This window comes from Gymnoscopelus braueri, assembly GCF_963280865.1.
Source record: "Gymnoscopelus braueri genome assembly, chromosome: 18".
In the NCBI taxonomy this organism is placed as follows: Eukaryota; Metazoa; Chordata; class Actinopteri; order Myctophiformes; family Myctophidae; genus Gymnoscopelus; species Gymnoscopelus braueri.
The window spans coordinates 6,574,896-6,597,370 of record NC_137618.1 but is presented as its reverse complement, the minus strand read 5'-3'; the positions used below and the strand labels follow the sequence as shown (position 1 = coordinate 6,597,370).

At 40.6% G+C, this 22,475-nt stretch overlaps 2 protein-coding genes across 2 annotated transcripts; both read right to left on the bottom strand.

Annotated features, from left to right (window-relative positions):
* Positions 1–1,004: 1,004 nt before the first annotated feature.
* Positions 1,005–22,374, bottom strand: LOC308105592 (uncharacterized protein). Its single transcript, XM_080456418.1, has 4 exons — positions 21,406–22,374; positions 10,592–10,700; positions 4,927–5,028; positions 1,005–3,432 (listed from the first exon to the last, which is right to left on the bottom strand). Exons 3-4 carry the CDS (start codon positions 4,994–4,996, stop codon positions 2,048–2,050), a joined length of 1,455 nt encoding a protein of 484 aa, XP_080312544.1. The 5' UTR covers positions 4,997–5,028; positions 10,592–10,700; positions 21,406–22,374; the 3' UTR covers positions 1,005–2,047.
* On the bottom strand, positions 16,947–21,581 carry LOC308105844 (uncharacterized protein; the record flags this gene model as incomplete). Its single annotated transcript, XM_080456768.1, has 3 exons — positions 16,947–17,203; positions 18,181–18,282; positions 21,569–21,581. The coding sequence occupies 3 exons, from the start codon at positions 21,579–21,581 to the stop codon at positions 16,947–16,949; spliced, it is 372 nt and encodes a 123-aa protein (XP_080312894.1).
* Positions 22,375–22,475: the final 101 nt, after the last annotated feature.

The window sequence follows — 22,475 nt, the reverse complement described above, 5'->3', positions numbered from 1 at the left end:
GTGGAAAATGTTTAAAAAATATATGAAGACAAGCTCACAACGCGTTGTGAGCTTGTAGATCTGCTATTTTAAAAAAAATCTTGAAATAAAATGTGAAATATTGACGATTTTTTAGACACTAACTGTTAGTGTTTCAAAAATCCTTACCAGATTTGTGGTTTTAGTGACTAACACCACAAATCTGGTACGGGGCTCCCTGGCACAAAACATTTTCAGATGGGGGTTAGGGACAAATACATATTAATTTGAGGGTCCATGACATAAACATAATTGAGAACCACTGGTTAAAATTTTTTTGAAGCCCAAGTCCAAATAATCAACTACACTTTAGAAAAAAGCCCCAAAAACCGCAACCCGCAACTACCAATATTTACAAGCAACTTCACAGAAAAATAAGGCCAAACTCGCTTATAATATGTGGACATGGCAACACTGCTTTCTGGCTCGGCAGTATCGCGTACTTTGTGCTCTTTAGATAGCTCAATAAACTTATACAGTGGACACATCGAAAAGCAACACAGCAGAACACAATGTGTGATATGTCTTCTTTTATTTTCCAGAAGCAATTACTTTACAAAGGTCTCAGTCATTCAGAAAAAAAATGTGTTCACGAGCTGATCCACCAGGCTCTCATTAACTCCAATGTATTCCACTGAACTCACGGCTGCAGTCTGGCTCCCATGGTGCGACTTATCTGCCGACTGGAATTGCATGATAGCGAAAATGACGTAGATTCAATGCTTTTCGTCGATAGTTGAGTCTTCTTTCACTTTCTCCCTGCCGTTTGGTGCCCCCCCCCCCCCCCCCACAAGGTTGATGCCCTGTGCTTCAGCACCTAAAGCTGCTCCGTTAAGCTGGGGCTGCTGGTGTCTCTTCAGCTGACCTGACTAACTGAATCTCTCGTCACAATGTTTACAGTGGAAAGGTTTTTCTCCAGTGTGGACTAAATCTCTGTGTTTTACTATGTATTTTTGGCAAAACATGCAATTTTCAACAGCGTATAACAAGCGAACGGGAGGTCGTAATGCCTTATTTTTTTTACGGAAGCACAGTGAAACCCTCCGTGATTAGCAACCATCAGGGGATCGATCATACTGGAGATAAATATTCTGTAACTACTTGAAAAGGTAAGAAAATCGAAAAATCTCTGGTACTGGGCAAACACAGCCAGAAATAAGTCTGACACTGAGTTAATCATATAGCATAATAATGTAACACGACATCTTGTGTGTGCATGCACTATAGCGTTTTCCATATGCTTTAATTTGCTATCACAATGTAATAATGTAAAGAAACTAAATAATTAACATAACCATCCCATTAATTGTAACATTTACTGTCATAATTCATTAAAAAAAACTGCAAAATGCTAAATATTTTTTTCCTGAGTTAACTGATATTTAATAAGTAAAATAATTGAAATAGTGCCCCATTCATTGGCCATGTAATAGAGCACAAAATGACATTAAATCATAATATAAAAACAATAACATTCTAGTAAAACAGTTCTACCTTATACAATTGATATGGTTTACATTGTCATTTATAGTATAAATTCATAACACAAAATAATTTGCAATACTTCTAGGTAAAAAAAGAAAGAAAGTTACCGTTATCATAAACTGATACAAAACAAAAGAGCTGGGGAATGACTCCAAAAGCCAAGTCCTAATGGAAACTGTTGACAGGAGCAGTATAAATATACATGATGTGTGTGCCACTCTATCCAACTCCCTGACAACATACAGCTATTTAATTTGATCCTCCCAGTGAGGTGATTTATATTGGAAAGTGTTTTATTTTTTCCCCTTTTGGTGTGAATGCACTGATGTCTTTTCAGAGCACTTAACTGACTGTCACAATATTTACAGTGGAATGGTTTTTCACCAGTGTGGATACGCTGGTGCTTCTTCAGAGAACCTGACCGACTCTTGTCACAATGTTTACAGTGGAAAAGTTTTTATCCTGTGTGGATACGCTGGTGTGTCTTCAGTGGACCTGACTGAGTGAAACTCTTGTCACAATGTTCACAGTGGAAAGGCCTTTCTCAAGTGTGAACATGCTGATGTTTTATCAGGTCAGATGACACAATGAAACTCTTGTCACAATGTTTACAGTGGAAAGGTTCTTCCCCACTGTGGCGTATTGAACACCAATGCTGGTGTATCTTCTGGTGAACTGACTGATTGAAACACTTGTCACAATATTTACAGTGGAAAGGTTTTTCAACAGTGTGGATACGCTGAAGTGTACGCTGGTGATACTTCAGAGAACCTGAGCTAGTGAAACTCTTGTCACAATGTTTACAGTGGAATGTTTTTTCTCCAGTGTGAACGCGCTGGTGTATCTCCAGGGAACCTGACCAACTGAAACTCTTGTCACAATGTTTACAGTGGAAAGGTTTTTCTCCAGTGTGGATACGCTGGTGTCTTTTCAGGTCAGATGACCGAATGAAACTCTTTATACAATGTTTACAGAGGAAAGGTTTTTCTCCAGTGTGGATACGCTGGTGTGTCTTTAGATTACCTGACCAACTGAAACTCTTGACGCAATGTTTACAGTGGAAACGTTTTTCTCCAGTGTGGACACGCTTTTCTCTAGTGTGAACACACTGGTGTTTCTTCAGGGAACCTGACTCACTGAAACTCTTGTTACAATGTTTACAGTGGAAAGGTTTTTCTCCAGTGTGGTTACGCTGGTGTGTATTTAGAGAACCTGACTCACTGAAACTCTTGTCACAATATTTACAGTGGAAAGGTTTATCTCCAGTGTGGATACGCTCGTGTCTTTTCAGGTCAGATGACTGAGTGAAACTCTTGTCACAATATTTACAGTGGAAAGGTTTTTCTCCAGTGTGGAAACGCTCGTGTTGTTTCAGGATAGATGACTGACTGAAACTCTTGTCACAATGTTTACAGTGGAAACGTTTTTCTCCAGTGTGGACACGCTTTTCTCCAGTGTGGACACGCTTTTCTCCAGTGTGAACACACTGGTGTTTCTTCAGGTGACGTGACAGAGTGAAACTCTTGTCGCAATGTTCACAGTGGAAAGGTTTTGGATTGTGGATACGCTGGTGTATCTTGAGACCAAAAGAACTGCTGAAACTCTTGTTACACAGTTTACACTGGAAAGGTTTTTCTCCAGTGTGGACACCTCCACTTGTCTCCCCCCAATCATCACTGTTTTCAGTGACTTCGGTGTCAGATTCAAGTTCAACTTCAATTTCAGAACAGTGTGAAGAGATGTCTTCATCAACTTCACTTTTCACTGCTAGTAATGTCAACATTGACCCATCAGGCTCCTCTGGTCTTTGAAGTAGCTCCTCCTGTTCCTCTTTAATCTGAGGAGGCTCCGGTTCCTCCTGGAGCAGACTGGGGCTCCTCTCCTGTTCAGGAGAATCCTCCTCTTTACACACAACCATGTGCAGGATGTCTAGGAGCAGAGAAATAACATGATATTGAACAATGGATTTCTAAAAAGTAAAACTATTCTTCCTTTGTCCATGTTCTATGTAGAAAATTAGCTATTACCTACTTAAATTGACCAGTTACTAACTAAAGGTTAATACAGGTGTTTCTGGAAACTGACAGCCTGAACAAATTCAGGCTTCAACGTTTTAGCAAGTTTTCAGCTAAATACATATTCTAAGAAGTAATCTGAATGGATATATTTAGTTACTTTACCCAACAAATGAATAATGGTGTTAAAGCAAATATTGAATTTGAGTCTTAAAATTATCAAACAATATTAAAACATAATGCTTCACATGTGAGCTCTGATTTGGGAGTAAATTAGGCTGTAGGCCAAGCCGTATACAACAGGTCTGTCTGTGTCTGTCTGTATTTACAGTCTGATACTTTCAAAGTAGACCGCTTATGCCGCTAAGTGCATGACGTTATGAAACAGAGCCACCTCCAGACATGGCTTGATATTTCTGGTGAAAAGTTTGGAAGTACATTACATTTACATTACAGTCATTTAGCAGACGCTTTTATCCAAAGCGACTTACAATAAACTATTCAACATAGGTAGGCAAGAAAACTACTAATCACCAGAAGTCTTAAGTGCATTCTCTTCCAAAACAAGCAACTAAGAGTATACCTAGCGCCAGTGGTGGAAAAAGTACTCAAATTTTGTACTTAAAGTAAAAGTACCAATATTGCAATATAGAAATACTCTGTTACAAGTAAAAGTCCAGAATTCAAAATTTACTTGAGTAAAAGTACAAAAGTATTGGCATCAAAATGTACTTAAAGTACCAAAAGTAAAAGTACTAAAATGTTTGAAAATTGCAGATCTACAAGCTCACAACACGTCGCGATGCGACGCGTTGTGAGCTTGTAGATCTGCTATTTTCAAATAGCCTATGTATAAAATAGGGCTGGTTACTGCATGTTTCATAATATAATAATTGATATCTGAAAAGTAACTAGTAACTAATGTTTTCAAATAATTGTAGTGGAGTAAAAGTACAATATTTAGATCCGAGATGTAATGGAGTAGAAGTAAAAGTACTGGAAATTGGAAATACTCAAGTAAAGTACAAATACCTCAAAATTGTACTTAAGTACAGTACTTAAGTAAATGTACTTAGTTACTTTCCACCACTGCCTAGCGCTAAGGTAAAAGTGCAATATATCAGCTACCTACTTTCTTAAACAGAAGTAGTAATTGAACGCCACCGTAATAAATCTAGCACTGTGTGTGTTGTTCCTAATCAGACACCTTGAACACCTTAAACAGGAAGTAGTTTAAAATCTATGTGAATAGATGTTTATGATGTGGCTCTGTATGTTTAGATATTTTAGCTGGTATTTTTTTTGTTTTACCATTGTTATTGTAGTGTAAATTTGATAGTGTGACAGCCCTACAGAACAGAAAATATTAAAGAAAGAAAGAAAGAAAGAAAGAGCACATGAAACTTACTGAGTTGTGGGTGTTCTTCAGGTTCCTCCAGCTTAATAGAAATGTCCCTGGCTGAGTCTGGAGAGTTCATCTTCACCTGCAGTCTGGACTCCACACACTGGTCTGAAATGAAGCAATTGAAAAAGGACTTTAATAACTGGAGACCTAGTGGTCTCAAGAACAACAATAATATTTGCAGAAGGTAAAGGAAATTGGCCTAAACCCAACTGGGTGCAAAGATTATGGGATGTATGTTAGGGAAGAAACCACACTTAAGGACAAATGTGTCGATGGACTCTTGATGCAAATAATGGTCTCAAGTGAATGAGGTGAAAGTAGTTTTCTGTTTCTGTTTTGAATGTTTCTGCAACCAAGCAACAATGAATTCACAGACAGAGTTCCCTTTCACTCCCTCCCTAAAAGCATAGATGATGGAAAGAGAGGCTTTGGTCAACCAGATTCAACAAATCCAATTCATCTGTTTGGAAACACTTTGGTTTCAAGGAGTCTGATTAGGAACAACACACACAGTGCTAGATTTATTACGGTGGTGTGCACCACAAGACAATTTGTTTAATCATCTAAAATTCAAATACAGTGACCCTACTATACAGAACCCTATGACCAAACAATGAAGGAGCAAAAACATATTTTAATTCAATACATGATATTTCCAATCAGTGAGTATACATGTTAAATAATCATGATCGCTATATTGACATTATTTTAGCCATAATTGAGCAGCCCCAACCGTGTGAAAGTTCATTATTTTTGGCCTTCTAGTAGCGCTTTCAAATAGGTCATGGGCATACTGAAACTGTTAGATTTCATCTTCCAGGAAGCATGACTGCGCTGAGCAAGTTGTATGCTGCTCATTACATTTTGAGACATGTATGCAGGTGTAAGGTTTGGCCTAAGGGTGGCGCTAGAGGATAGGACATTTAGGCAACAAATTAGTAAGGTTCCTCTCTGCTGAGCGCATTAAAGATGATAGTAATTTTGTATTCGATGTTTTAGTGTTGAACAGCTCTATATTCTGATAGTAATTGCCTTCACGTCTCAGATGTTCCTCCATAAACACATTGCTGTAGGCCTATAGAGTATTTGTTCAGTAACAGGGGTCTCTCAATCTCCCTAGCTTAACACAGGCCCGGCGCCACAGGGGTGCCTGAGGGGGCCGGGCACCCTCAGTTTCAAATTGTGCCCCCTCAGTTTATTAAAAAAAAGTATAATAATAATTACATTTTATTTTTTTTAAATACATTTTTTGATAAAAAAGAAATCGGTAAAATCAGGCAAAAATAATAATTAAATAACATAAGCCTAACCTAACCCTAAAACCGAAATAAAGTTAAAAAAAACCGGCCACAATTCGCCCAATAACCGCACATTTTCCCGTGCGCGAGCACGGGTCGCGCACTCTCTTTTCTGTTTATTAAAAAGCTGGAGACACGGGGGGCCTCTGTTACTGAACAAACACTCTATAGTGTCTGTTCTGTAACACTATAGAGCAGAGGTATTCAACAGGGGGTCCGCGAAATTGTTGTTTGATAAAAAATTAAAATAAACTTTCAAAAACGTAATTTTTTTCTCTCCAAAAATGTCAATATGTCTTTAAACATAACATGACATATTTTAATAGCTTAGAATTGAATGCACAATAACATTTATACATATTTTGTAGAGAAAGAAAAAGTCTTTTGCACACCTACACACCTACTTGTTCATGTTTATACATATAAAACAACATTTTATACATAAATATACGATATATGTGGTGGCCTACCCCCTACCCTACGAGGTAGGGGGTCCCTGCTCCATCACCCCATCAGTTTGGGGGTCCCTGGCCTGAAAAGGTTGAAGACCCCTGCTATAGAGAACCAACCATGACCTCTCTGGTCATCTGGTAAAGCTCTTTCAGTCCCTAGAGACTAAATAAAAGTTTTAACACAGTAGCTCCCCTTAACATATTTATTTTTGGTGCCATCTGAGTGAGCTGAGCAACGTTCGAGCACACTGCTCTTCTTCTGAATGCTTTCAGTCCCTTGAATCAAAACTTAAAATGGAGAAGCAGCATTTCGTTTGTATTAGTCAGGTTCACTATGTTAAAAAATGTTATTTCGTTCAAAATTTTTGGAGATTTGGAAAACTATACATTTTTGGAATCTAAAGAGCATGGGGAATCCAAAAATCTATGTTGCCATTTGCACAGACACCTGCAAAGCCGCCATTCCGGACATTCAAAATGGCCGACATAAAATACACAATTTGTGCGATCTTGGCTTCTAGACAACCTAGAAACATAACTAAACATGCTAATCCTATGTGTTTTGGGTCAATGAATCCAATAAAGACCTCAACATTGTTCTCAGGATTAAATAAAATCTACAAACAAAAGTAAATGAAAACCATAGTCTTTATATTGGTGACATACAGTAACTGTATCACATAAAATACATTCAACTGAAATGATGGGTATATCAGATTGAGTCACCAGATGTAACACACAGGATGTACTAGATCTGTATCATCCAGGAATATTCTTTCACAGCTCTTCATCACTGTCCAGAGAGTCATTTTCAGTATTACAGTCTGTGTCGTTTTTGCAGTCACTTCCACACAAACAAAGTTCTGTGCAAGCCAAGTTGTGTCTCCTGCATTTCTGGGATGTGCAGTGGGTTTTGCACTGACATCTGCCCAACTCTACAATGGCCTGTGGTGCAGGTGGAACCTTTGTGGTGCTATGTCACCATGGCTATTTTGATAATAGCCATGTTTGAGTGGGTTGAAAGGTCGCTGCCACATCACAGTGGCTTGGCACCACACCCTACTTTGAACACGGACACGTTCAATGTGCTCCTCAAGGGCACCAACTGTAGGAGGAAACTTGCTGCTTCTCGTATAAGGCCATGTCGAAGGTTTTCACTGTTGGGTGTTCTTCACCAACGACCAAACTCCTCAACTGGGATGCTTGCAAAATCATCGTTAGCATTGTAGACCACTCATGTGCAACTTCTGGCAACAGCGGTAGTGCACCAACTTAAGGATTGGCCAGATGATACAAGTGATTTGAATCCAGCCCAACCAGGAATTTTGCTCTGTTCTCCATGTTTTTCACTTGACAGGGCAGACGCTATGATCCAGCCTAGGGTGGTTAGCTGATAAGACTCAGCAACCCCTGTGGTGTTGACCAATATTGTTGTGCCCTCTTGACCAATCGCGGTTTTGGTTTGCTACATGGCTTGTACATGATATGGGGCAATTGATAGATTATTTGCCTCTTTAAGTTCCAGACTGGGTGCGATGACTTCCCCTGGAGCATTGGCCTTCTGATATACTGCTGTGATTGTCCCATGTGTGGTTCCTTTCCCATCAGCTGTGTCCTCGACAAAGTCAGTATTGTCAACAGCAAAGAACACAAAGGTTCCTTTTTTGAGGAAGGGAGGGACGTACAGGCCATCAAACTGTCTTGTGTTTTCCACAACAGCATTAGCTATAGCTGTTTCCAAAAGCAGTGACCTACTGTATGGTACACAATAGTTATGTGAATGAAGGAGGCCTATAAGTTTCTTGTTCCTGGTGTCGTGATGAATGGTAAGTGCCAAATCCAGAACCTGTGGATTTTCTCGGGCATGTGTCTTGTCACCTGCATGGGTTGGTGTTGCACCTGCCTTTTGGTTTTGAAAGCATACATGATGTTCTGGTTTAAGGTGAGTGCAGATTGATCCATTGTCCTGGACCTCATCTCTGTTTGCAACTCCTCTTCGGGTCCTACCAAAATCCAACGTATAAGACTGTACAACTCTGGTGGAACATCTTCTGCCGTGCTCAGTACGTTAACCATGTCTGACTGTTTCCTTTTGTGTGCGTATTAGCTTAGCTGTCTTGAATAACATCTTCATGCTGTCCAATTCACTTGCATGGTCTTGTAGCATAGACATGTGGACCATATGTTCTTCACAGGCTTCAGGGCAATACGGTTTTGTTCTGTCTTTCTGCCTCACGGTCCGGACTTCACACTTGGTAACTCTTGAATAATATTACTCTTCAGCCATTGTCTTGTCAGCGTTGGTGTGTGCTTCTGTGCCGCCTTACTACCCCCAAGCATGGAGATGCTCTCCACATCACTCATGGGTAGATATGCTTTGTTTTGAGTTTGTATGTCAATGAGATTGATCAACTCGATCAAGCATGACACCTGCATGGGTAGGTCTGCTGTTGTGGATTTGGCTTTGTCACTGGTATGATCCCTGATTACATGAAACACATGTTTTGTCCAGCACTGCTTGTGATACATAACATCTATTGCATGGGCATCACTTGGTGATATTGCCGTGCTTAATCTCGTCATCAACACTGGATCTTGGGAAATGTCTACTGCTTGCCTGAGTGCCTTCCCAGAGTTCTTGGTCCGAACTGTGGAGAGAGCTTGACCATTGATTGACCATGATTGACAGAAGAAGCACTGGTCTTTTGACAAAGGGTTTGTCGCAGATCTTGTGAATGGCATTGATGTTCCTGGTGTATCAGCTTCCATTTCTGTGCTTGATCTTCTATAGCCAGGTTTCTTAATGGCAAACTGTCCTGAGGACATTGAATCTTGAAGCGGTCTCTGGCTCGCTGCAACTTTGTCGGGTGTGTGGCAGAAGAATAGCAGCTTCGATGCCATGTTGTTTTCTTCTCAAGCAGCATTTCTTTGGTACATCCTTGGAGACGCATTTTAATTGAAACAAATTGTCCATCATGTAGTCTGGCTCGTTCAGTCACCACATTTCTGGTAAGATTCGGTCTTGGGATTCAGAACGTATTCCCCTTTGCTACTGTCAGACTTCTGACAGAAGATGCATAGTTTCCAGTCAACAGGCTCCCCTGGGTTCTTGTCATGACTTTCATCCATCATGAGTTATGCCCTGAAAGTTCAAAACAACCTAATATATATTTATAATATTTACAATATTTATATTTCACATTAACTACCACGGAAAATATATACATTATTATTTAAATGAATAGTATGATATATCAGATACTAGGAGCATATTATTATCATTATTTCCCAGGCCACCAAATGGGGGCGCCACTGTACGATCTTGAGCACAATTTATTTGGTATTCATTTGATTCCTTGACACAGAAAACATAGGATTAGCAAGTTTAATTAAGTTTCTAGGTTGTGTAGAAGCCAAGATAGCACAAATTATGTATTTTATGTCGGCCATTTTGAACGTCCGGAATGGCGGCTTTGCAGGTGTCTGTGCAAATGGCAACATAGATTTTTGGATTCCCCATGCTCTGAAGATTCCAAGAATGTATAGTTTTAATAATCTCCAAAAAAATTGAACAAAAATACATAGTGAACCTGACTATATGCACCACATTTCTAGAACAAGCTCCCAGAAAACTGCATGTCTGCTACAACTCTGTTCTTTTAAATCACAGCTAAAATGTTTCGATTGATTGAATACTTTATTAACAGTTTGCAAAGACAAGCACAGGGAAGTACAGTTAAATTTTTTTAAACCCAAGAAAGCACTATGGCTTCGCTTGTTGCCATTGGGGTCCTTTGTACTCATTTCATCGAAACTCAGTTTGACTTTGTATTGTAAAATAATACCCAACCCAAACTGTGTGGTATTGGACAAACTGTGGACTGGATTTTGGGTGTGGGCCACACCTAAAATTATTACCGTGTTTGTGTGAGAGGGGGGAATCCACTCCAGGAATCCACTCCGCTTTTTCCGGTCAGCCTGGCTGGCTGCTCCGCTGCTGGTAAACAACCCAACGGAACACCGAAAACTCCCGAGTATTGACGCTTGGGGTTTGTGTCCTCCACACGGATCCGAACGGTTTGTAGCAACGGCACAACGCGGACTTTTACACGCGGTCGCGGGTGGTGGATTTCGTGGACGTCTGTCCGCTTCTCTGTCACACAGCGACTGACACACCAGGCACCGCCATCTTGAATAGTCCATTCATAAAAAAAACGTGAGTAACGTGGGTGCGTCGGAGACTTCTTCTTCTTCTTCTTTTGGCTTTCCGGCAGTCTAGACGCCCGTCGGCGTATTGCTGCCTCACACTGTTTGTGTTAGGTACTGCTCATTTTATACTGTGGCCTTACACCTTATGGTGCATCTGCATGCCTGTGTCCACAAGGAACTCCATAACAGCTTTCACCACTGCACTTTGCTTTTCCTCCGGTTTCAGTACATTCCTCAGTGAGATGCAAGACAGCCCTGCATCAAGTACTGCAGTGAACAGCACACTCCTCTCCATTGTCACATGCTGCACAGTTTCTTCAGTTCCACATTCACACAGTCCATCTCCATGTTTCCCAATTCGAGCCAGTCCCCCTGCTAGGCCACAGTGTCCAAGCCTCAACCTTGTCATTATGACCTGTTCCCTTCTATTGTTCCCCAGAGTGCCGTTCCCTCCCCTATCACTATTTAGTATGTTATAATAAAACCTTCCCCTTTCTTCCCCCTCCCATTCCTTCTGCCACCTCCTGGTTATCTCCTCCTTTATTTTACTACGGTATTCTGAGATCCCCAAGGCTATGCCCACGTCCACCTCCTCCCTCCTCAGGGCCTCTTTGGCTGCCAAATCAGCAGCCTCGTTTCCCTCCACCCCCACATGTGCTGGCACCCACATGAACCCCACTCTGCTCCCAGCCCGTTCTACTCTATATAGTGCAGTTTGCAGTTCACAAATGAGATCTGGCCTAACCCGTGACCTCCCACCCTGCAGAGCCATCAGTGCCGCCGCCGAGTCCGAGCATATAATCATCTGCTGCGGCCTCACCTCTTCCACCCAATTTACTGCCCATACTAGGGCCACTACTTCCGCCGTAAAAACTGACCCCCCATTTGACAGCCTTCTGCTCTGGGTGATCCGCAGGGAGGGAATGTGGATTGCAAACCCCACCCTTTTACTATTTGGGTCCATGGACCCATCTGTGTACACCTGTAAGTGGCCTGCCCAATTCTCCTGCATCCTCTCCTGCACCAAATCCTCTGGGTCTCCTCTCCCCTTCTCCTTCATTCTCTCAGCTATCATAAAGTCCACCTCCCCTTTTGGTAGCAGCCAGCCATGCAAGGAAATTAGAAAAGAAGGAAGGGACGGCCTAGGGGCAGGCGCCATTGCTTGCATGGCAGACGCCATTGCATGGCAGACGCCATTGTCAGATAATCGGTTCAGGAATATAAAAGAAGACATATCACAGGTTTTTATCCAATCAATTCGGATTTTTTTAGCACACTGTATAATTTTATTGAGGCATCTAAACAGCGGCATGTATCATCCATAGACTGTATAAAAATCGTCTCTGGCAGTGTTGCCAGATGGTGTGAGAGAAATAAGCAACCAGGTCTAGGAAAAGAAGCCCAAAAGAAGCACCGGGGGCCAGGGGTCTTCAACGTTTCAAACTACCCTACCTCGACCCCCTACCTAGGGTGGGGGGGGCAACATATATTGTATAATTAATGTATACAGTTGTGTTTCATAAACATACATGTTATTGTGCATCAATACTAAGCTATTAAAAATAATTGACAGATTAATATATTCATGCTTTTATTTTAAACATACATGTACAGGGTACAGTGAGTAGGGTGGTCGCACTGCCATTTATAAATCATACCTTATTAACTGAGAACAAAATCTGTCAATTGCACAATAATCATGTATACAAGGCTACAAGCTATTCAAAATGGACATAATCATTTATAGATATCATCATTTATTTAATACATAAATGTGGAAAATGTTTTAAAAATCTATGAAGACAAATGGACATTTTTGAAAAAAAAAAAAATATATATAAAAAATATTACATATATATATATATATATTTGTTTTTAATTGTCTAATCAAGCAACAATTTCGCGGACCCCCTAGGGGTCGTGGACCCCTATTGAAGACTTGCACTAGGCCATTATGAGCACTTTAAACCTTTACTGTATACATTGAAAATAGCCGATCTATAAGCTCACAATGCGTTGTGAGCTTGTAGATCTGCTATTTTAAAAAAAATCTTGAAATAAAATGTGAAATATTGACGATTTTTGAAACACTAACTGTTAGTGTTTCAAAAATCCTTACCAGATTTGTGGTGTTAGTGACTAACACCACAAATCTGGTACGGGGCTCCCTGGCACAAAACATTTTCAGATGGGGGTTAGGGACAAATACATATTAATTTGAGGGTCCATGACATAAACATAATTGAGAACCACTGGTTAAAAAAATTGTGAAGCCCAAGTCCAAATAATCAACTACACTTTAGAAAAAAAAACCAAAAACCGCAACCCGCAACTACCAATATTTACAAGCAACTTCACAGAAAAATAAGGCCAAACTCGCTTATAATATGTGGACATGGCAACACTGGTTTCTGGCTCGGCAGTATCGCGTACTTTGTGCTCTTTAGATAGCTCAATAAACTTATACAGTGGACACATCGAAAAGCAACACAGCAGAACACAATGTGTGATATGTCTTCTTTTATTTTCCAGAAGCAATTACTTTACAAAGGTCTCAGTCATTCAAAAAATGTGTTCACGAGCTGATCCACCAGGCTCTCATTAACTCCAATGTATTCCACTGAACTCACGGCTGCAGTCTGGCTCCCATGGTGCGACGAATCTGCCGACTGGAATTGCATGATAGCGAAAATGACGTAGATGACCCTACCTTCTTTAAATATATCTTGCAGCCATGGAGGAACTGCAGGCCACACCACCGCAGTCCCCCCCACCCAAGCCCCCATAGTTGCTGAGAAACATTGAAGCTGCCACCCCAGTGGCCAAAGCTGGAACTGCAGGCGGGGAGAAATACATGCACGCGCAAAACATACTGAGAGATATTTATATTTATACATATAAATATGTAAACATATTATACATACATACATATGCATTTACATATAAATATGCATCTCGAGTGTATTTAATAAATATCTCGCGTTCAATCCTTGACACACGGGCTGCCGTAGAACGCAAAAAGGACACTAGTGCGCATGCTCATAACTCTATGGGGAGTCAAAATCGAACCAATAATTCTACTTCCGGCAGGTTTCCGGGTGCTTCAAAACGCCACTGAGCACATTCATTGAAATGATAGCTGGGGGCGGGGCAATCCGCCCTCTAGTTATATTATACCTCTATGCCCCCACCCCACTCAATCCCAGCTCCTCCTCCTACACTCTTATTTTGTAAACAAAGCTACCGCTTTCCCCACCCCCTCCTCCCCATTCCCAGCACTCCTTCAACAACTGCCTGCCTGGGTGGACTTTTTCATGCCCATTTAGCTTGGCTATATAGTGCAAGGCTAGCTTCCTTCTTCTTAACGCTAGTGGCGTGTGTGACGGAGACTGCACGTTACCGTCTGTATATGGCTCGTGGGCGTGGATAAACGTAGTGGTGTGTGTGAGATAGCCGATCACTACAATTTAATGACAGACAAATATACATTAGTATGCAAAAACATCATATAAACGAGTAGAATTGGGTAGAATTGTTTGATTATTCTTCTGCACTGTAATTTTACTGTTTCAGTTTTATTTGTACTTCTTTTGTTTTTACTGTAAGTTATCCCAATGTCCTTTTAAAACGTGTTTCCTTTGCTTAATGTTTTATGTAAAGCACATTGAAGTGCCTTGTTGTTGAAATGTGCACATTTTGTTGGCCTTAAATATTGCTGCTGTTCCTCTATCTATGCAGAGCTAGTTTTGTTTTTGATGGCTGTTTACATCATTGGAAAGCCTTTTCATGGCCATGTTGAGATCATATAGTTTAAAATATATTGTGTCTCTTGAACTTGAACTGAATTGTCATCCTGAAACGTTTTTTAAGTGAAAAGATGCTGTCTGCACCTGCTGTCTGGACTCCAAAGAGTCTGAAATAAGTCTGACACTGAATGAGTTAATCATAATAATGTAACATTACATCTTGTGTGTGCATGCACTATAGCGTTTTCCATATGCTTTAATTTGCAATGTAATACACAATGTAATAATGTAAAGCAACTAAATAATTAACATAGCCATCCCATTAATTGTAACAAATACTGTCATAATTCATAAAAAAACTGCATGCAAAATATTGTTTTCCTGAGTTAACTGATATTTAATAAGTAAAATAATTGAAATAGTGCCCCATTCATTGGCCATGTAATAGAGAACAGAAAAATGACATTAAATCATAATATAAAAACTAACATTCTAGTAAAACAGTTCTACCTTATACAATTGATATGGTTTACATTGTCATTTATAGTATAAATTCATAACACCAAAATAATTTGCAATACTTCTAGGTAAAAAATAAAGAAAGTTACCGTTATCATAAACTGATACAAAACAAAAGAGCTGGGGAATGACTCCAAAAGCCAAGTCCTAATGGAAACTGTTGACAGGAGCAGTATAAATATACATGATATGTGTGCCTCTCTATCCAACTCCCTGACAACATACAGCTATTTAATTTGATCCTCCCAGTGAGGTGATTTATATTGGAAAGTGTTTTCTTTTTTCCCCTTTTGGTGTGAATGCACTGATGTCTTTTCAGAGCACTTAACTGACTGTCACAATATTTACAGTGGAAAGGTTTTTCACCAGTGTGGATACGCTGGTGCTTCTTCAAAGAACCTGACCGACTGAAACTCTTGTCACAATGTTTACAGTGGAAAGGTTTTTGTCCTGTGTGGCTACGCTGGTGTGTCTTCAGTGGACCTGACTGAGTGAAACTCTTGTCACCATGTTCACAGTGGTAAGGCCTTTCTCAAGTGTGAACACGCTGATGTCTTATCAGGTCAGATGACACAACGAAACTCTTGTCACAATATTTACAGTGGAAAGGTTCTTCCCGTATTGAACACCAATGCTGGTGTATCTTCTGGTGATATGACTGATTGAAACTCTTGTCACAATGTTTACAGTGGAAAGGTTCTTCCCGTATTGAACACCAATGCTGGTGTATCTTCTGTTGATATGACCGATTGAAACACTTGTCACAATATTTACAGTGGAAAGGTTTTTCAACAGTGTGGACACGCTTTTCTCTAGTGTGAACACACTGGTGTTTCTTCAGGTGACATGACTGAGTGAAACTCTTGGTGCAAAGTTTACAATGGAAAGGTTTTGGATTGTGGGTACGCTGGTGATACTTCAGAGCACCTGACTCACGGTAACTCTTGTCACAATGTTCACAGTGAACACGCTGGTGTCTCTTCAGGTCATCTGATCGCTTGAAACTCTTTATACAATGTTTACAGCGGAAAGGTTTTTCTCCAGTGTGGATACGCTGGTGTGTCTTTAGATTACCTGACCAACTGAAACTCTTGACGCAATGTTTACAGTGGAAACGTTTTTCTCCAGTGTGGACACGCTTTTCTCTAGTGTGAACACACTGGTGTTTCTTCAGGGAACCTGACTCACTGAAACTATTGTCACAATATTTACAGTGGAAAGGTTTATCTCCAGTGTGGATACGCTCGTGTCTTTTCAGGTCAGATGACTGAGTGAAACTCTTGTTACAGTGGAAAGGTTTTTCTCCAGTGTGGATACGCTGGTGTGTCTTCAGGGAACCTGACTCACTGAAACTCTTGTCACAATATTTACAGTGGAAAGGTTTATCTCCAGTGTGGATACGCTCGTGTCTTTTCAGGTCAGATGACTGAGTGAAACTCTTGTTACAATGTTTACAGTGGAAAGGTTTTTCTCCAGTGTGGATACGCTCGTGTTGTTTCAGTTTAGATGACTGACTAAAACTCTTGTCACAATGTTTACAGTGGAAACGTTTTTCTCCAGTGTGGACACGCTTTTCTCCAGTGTGGACATGCTTTTCTCTAGTGTGAACACACTGGTGTTTCTTCAGGTGACGTGACAGAGTGAAACTCTTGTCGCAATGTTCACAGTGGAAAGGTTTTGGATTGTGGATACGCTGGTGTATCTTGAGACCAAAAGAACTGCTGAAACTCTTGTTACACAGTTTACACTGGAAAGGTTTTTCTCCAGTGTGGACACCTCCACTTGTCTCCCCCCAATCATCATCTGTTTTCAGTGACTTCGGTGTCAGATTCAAGTTCAACTTCAATTTCAGAACCGTGTGAAGAGATGTCTTCATCAACTTCACTTTTCACTGCTAGTAATGTCAACATTGACCCATCAGGCTCCTCTGGTCTTTGAAGTAGCTCCTCCTGTTCCTCTTTAATCTGAGGAGGCTCTGGTTCCTCCTGGAGCAGACTGGGGCTCCTCTCCTGTTCAGGAGAATACTCCTCTTTACACACAACCATGTGCAGGATGTCTAGGAGCAGAAAAATAACATGATATTGAACAATGGATTTCTGAAAAGTAAAACTATTCTTCCTTTGTCCATGTTCTATGTAGAAAATTAGCTATTACCTACTTAAATTGACCAGTTACTAACTAAAGATTATTACAGGTGTTTCTGGAAACTGACAACCTGAACAAATTCAGGCTTCAACGTTTTAGCAAGATTTCAGCTAAATACATATTCTAAGAAGTAATCTGAATGGATATATTTAGTTACTTTACCCAACAAATGAATAATGGTGTTAAAGCAAATATTTAATTTGAGTCTTAAAATTATCAAACAATATTAAAACATAATGCTTCACATGTGAGCTCTGATTTGGGAGTAAATTAGGCTGTAGGCCAAGCCGTATACAACAGGTATGTCTGTGTCTGTCTGTATTTACAGTCTGATACTTTCAAAGTAGACCGATCATGCCGCTAAGTGCATGACGTTATGAAACAGAGCCACCTCCAGACATGGCTTGATATTTCTGGTGAAAAGTTTGGAAGTACATTACATTTACATTACAGTCATTTAGCAGACGCTTTTATCCAAAGCGACTTACAATAAGTGCATTCAACATAGGTAGGCAAGAAAACTACTAATCCCCAGAAGTCTTAAGTGCATTCTCTTCCAAAACAAGCAACTAAGAGTATACCTAGCGCTACGGTAAAAGTGCAATATATCAGCTACCTACTTTCTTAAACAGAAGAAGTAATTGAACGCCACCGTAATAAATCTAGCACTGTGTGTGTTGTTCCTAATCACCTTGAACACCTTCAACAGGAAGTAGTTTAAAATCTATGTGAATAGATGTTTATGATGTGGCTCTGTATGTTTAGACATTTTTGCTGGTATTTTTTTTGTTTTACCATTGTTATTGTAGTGTAAATTTGATAGTGTGACAGCCCTACAGAACAGAAAATATTAAAGACAGAAAGAAAGAAAGAGCATATGAAACTTACTGAGTTGTGGGTGTTCTTCAGGTTCCTCCAGCTTAATAGAAATGTCCCTGGCTGAGTCTGGAGAGTTCATCTTCACCTGCAGTCTGGACTCCACACACTGGTCTGAAATGAAGCAATTGAAAAAGGTCTTTAATAACTGGAGACCTAGTGGTCTCAAGAACAACAATAATATTTGCAGAAGGTAAAGGAAATTGGCCTAAACCCAACTGGGTGCAAAGATTATGGGATGTATGTGTTAGGGAAGAAACCACACTTAAGCCAAGATTACATAAGGACAAATGTGTCGATGGACTCTTGATGCAAATAATGGTCTCAAGTGAATAAGGTGAAAGTAGTTTTCTGTTTCTGTTTTGAATGTTTCTGCAACCAAGCAACAATGAATGCACAGACAGAGTTCCCTTTCACTCCCTCCCTAAAAGCATAGATGATGGAAAGAGAGCCTTTGGTCAACGAGATTCAACAAATCCAATTCATCCGTTTGGAAACACTTTGGTTTCAAGGAGTCTGATTAGGAACAACACACACAGTGCTAGATTTATTACGGTGGTGTGCACCACAAGACAATTTGTTTAATCATCTAAAATTCAAATACAGTGACCCTACTATACAGAACCCTATGACCAAACAATGAAGGAGCAAAAACATATTTTAATTCAATACATGATATTTCCAATCAGTGAGTATACATGTTAAATAATCATGATCGCTATATTGACATTATTTTAGCCATAATTGAGCAGCCCCAACCGTGTGAAAGTTCATTATTCTGGGCCTTCTAGTGGCGCTTTCAAATAGGTCATGGGCATACTGAAACTGTTAGATTTCATCTTCCAGGAAGCATGACTGCGCTGAGCAAGTTTTATGCTGCTCATTACATTTTGAGACATTGTGTATGCAGGTGTAAGGTTTGGCCTAAGGGTGGCGCTAGAGGATAGGACATTTAGGCAACAAATTAGTAAGGTTCCTCTCTGCTGAGCGCATTAAAGATGTTAGTAATTTTGTATTCGATGTTTTAGTGTTGAACAGCTCTATATTCTGATAGTAATTGCCTTCACGTCTCAGATGTTCCTCCATAAACACATTGCTGTAGGCCTATAGAGTATTTGTTCAGTAACAGGGGTCTCTCAATCTCCCTAGCTTAACACAGGCCCGGCGCCACAGGGGTGCCTGAGGGGGCCGGGCACCCTCAGTTTCAAATTGTGCCCCCTCAGTTTATTAAAAAAATATATAATAATAATTACATTTTATTTTTTTTAAATACATTTTTTGATAAAAAAGAAAATCGGTAAAATCAGGCAAAAATAATAATTAAATAACATAAGCCTAACCTAACCCTAAAACCGAAATAAAGTTAAAAAAAACCGGCCACAATTCGCCCAATAACCGCACATTTTCCCGTGCGCGAGCACGGGTCGCGCACTCTCTTTTCTGTTTATTAAAAAGCTGGAGACACGGGGGGCCTCTGTTACTGAACAAACACTCTATAGTGTCTGTTCTGTAACACTATAGAGCAGAGGTATTCAACAGGGGGTCCGCGAAATTGTTGTTTGATAAAAAAATAAAATAAACTTTCAAAAACGTAATTTTTTCTCTCCAAAAATGTCAATATGTCTTTAAACATAACATATTTTAATAGCTTAGAATTGAATGCACAATAACATTTATACATATTTTGTAGAGAAAGAAAAGGTCTTTTGCACACCTACACACCTACTTGTTCATGTTTATACATATAAAACATTTTAGACATAAATATACGATATATGTGGTGGCCTACCCCCTACCCTACGAGGTAGGGGGTCCCTGCTCCATCACCCCATCAGTTTGGGGGTCCCTGGCCTGAAAAGGTTGAAGACCCTTGCTATAGAGAACCAACCATGACCTCTCTGGTCATCTGGTAAAGCTCTGCTTTCAGTCCCTAGAGACAAAATAAAAGTTTTAACACAGTAGCTCCCCTTAACATATTTATTTTTGGTACCATATGAGTGAGCTGAGCAACGTTTGGAGCACACTGCTCTTCTTCTGACTGCTTTCAGTCCCTTACTTAAAGGCATACTAGGTAACGTTTCCAACAAAACTAAAGTTAAATTGTATATCTTTTGTGAGTGGCAAAAGTTTCACAACACCCACTCCATGAATTTCACCCCCGGAAGCCTTTTATTTATATATTTTCTATTGAACGTGGACGGGGGGGACTTTCCCGGGAAAATGACGTTCCTGGCCAACGTCATGACGTCGTGGCCGACGTCCTGTTTCCTGTTTGGCCAGGAACTACCGCGCTAATAACAAAAAGGAACCTCACGCTGATTTTAAGAGAATGTAGGATTGGAAGATCGAAAAAGAACAGAAAAAGAAAGCACAGCTCATGGTAACTAATGCTCCACTGGCTAAGAGAAACGATCCGTAGATAGTATAAAACAATTAAAAGATCGCTTTTTGAAACGCTTCCGGTGAAAACGAATGGAATTCTGGGTAATCGAGGACTACGGAAATTGTATGCAGTGACGGTAGTGACCAGCAGAGGTTGCTAAAAATCGTTATTTGTGATTCTGCATTGTACAACTTTAAAATAGAGAAGCAGCATTTCGTTTGTATGCACCACATTTCTAGAACAAGCTCCCAGAAAACTGCATGTCTGCTACAACTCTGTTCTTTTAAATCACAGCTAAAATGTATCGATTGATTGAATACTTTATTAACAGTTTGCAAAGACAAGCACAGGGAAGTACAGTTATTTTTTTTAAACCCAAGAAAGCACTATGGCTTGTTTCCATTGAGGTCCTTTGTACTCAATTCATCGAAACTCAGTTTGACTTTGTATTGTAAAATAATCCCCAGCCCACACCCAAAATCCAGTCCACAGTTTGTCCAATAGTACCACACAGTTTAGCGTCAGTTCACAGACAGTCACTATTCACAACCCACTGTTCCTTCAAAACAGGTTATTCACAAATGTATTGAAACCTTGGTTAACCAAAATAAAATAAAGGCAAAATAAAAATGCCCCACGGCCTTTACCGTGGTGGCGAACGAATGAATGAGGCAACCAGTGGTATTATATACCTCTTCTCTTCGCAGATGAGTGAGGCTGGGACCGAGGCTAGTGGTATTACCGTGTTTGTGTGAGAGAGGAGAGGGGGGGGGGGGGAGGGGTAGCTCCAGGAATCCACTCCGCTTTTTCCGGTCAGCCTGGCTGGCTGCTCCGCTGCTGGTAAACAACCCAACGGTACACGGAAAACTCCCGAGGATTGACGCTTGGGGTTTGTGTCCTCCACAAGGATCCGAATGGTTTATAGCAACGGCACAACGCGGACTTTTACACGTGGTCGCGGGTGGTGGATTTCGTGGACGTCTGCTCCGCTTCTCTGTCACACAGCGACTGACACACCGGGCACCGCCATCTTGAATAGTCCATTCATAAAAAAAACGTGAGTAACGTGGGTGCGTCGGAGACTTCTTCTTCTTTTGGCTTTCCGGAAGTCTAGACGCCCGTCGGCGTATTGCTGCCTCACACTGATCAACCAACTCAAAAACTAAAGGAGATAGAGGCATAGACATATAAAGGTAGACGCCTCATTCGGCTCTGAAGCGTCTGTATCTCGGGCGCGCTTCCTGCTTCCGCAGGGCTGCCGGTGCGTCACACACGCGGAAGTTCGGTAGGCCAATCAGAGGCAGGTGGGGGCGGGTCTTTTTGTAACCCAGCTCTTAACCCAGCTCTTAACCCTTTGAGAGGCAGCAGCTGACAGCTGTGCGCAGCATCTAGTTAGTTGGAACTTGGCAAACTCCACACTCTATTTGTGAAATTCAAATAAGAGACTGGTCCTTTTTCATATCAAGGTCCATTATTTATTCAGCATTTGAGTCACGGAACACCGTTTGATAAGCTTTAGCCTCTCACACCCAAAACGTAGAATATGTTATCGTTCGATAAGCTGTTGTCAAAATAACAATTGTTTACGTTCTCTAATTGTGTACTTGTTTAGTAAGTAATGCAGATGTTTAACAATTTGACTCTTGACAGTGTGAAATGTTATACTCAAGATTTAAAGATCTATAAGGGTCCATTTGGTTATTATCAACTCTCCATCATTTAGCTGGGTACCACCTGGAACCCCCTCAATGACCACTGGTGGTTCCCGGACCACTGGTTGAGAACCATTGCACTGACAAGTCCCGGAAAAGACGCACTGTGATTGGCCAGTAGTCAACGCACTGTGAGCGCTGTGATTGGCCAGTAGTCACTTTGAGTGACAGGTTCCCTGCGGAAGACGGAAGAGCCGCCGTGTATTGCGATA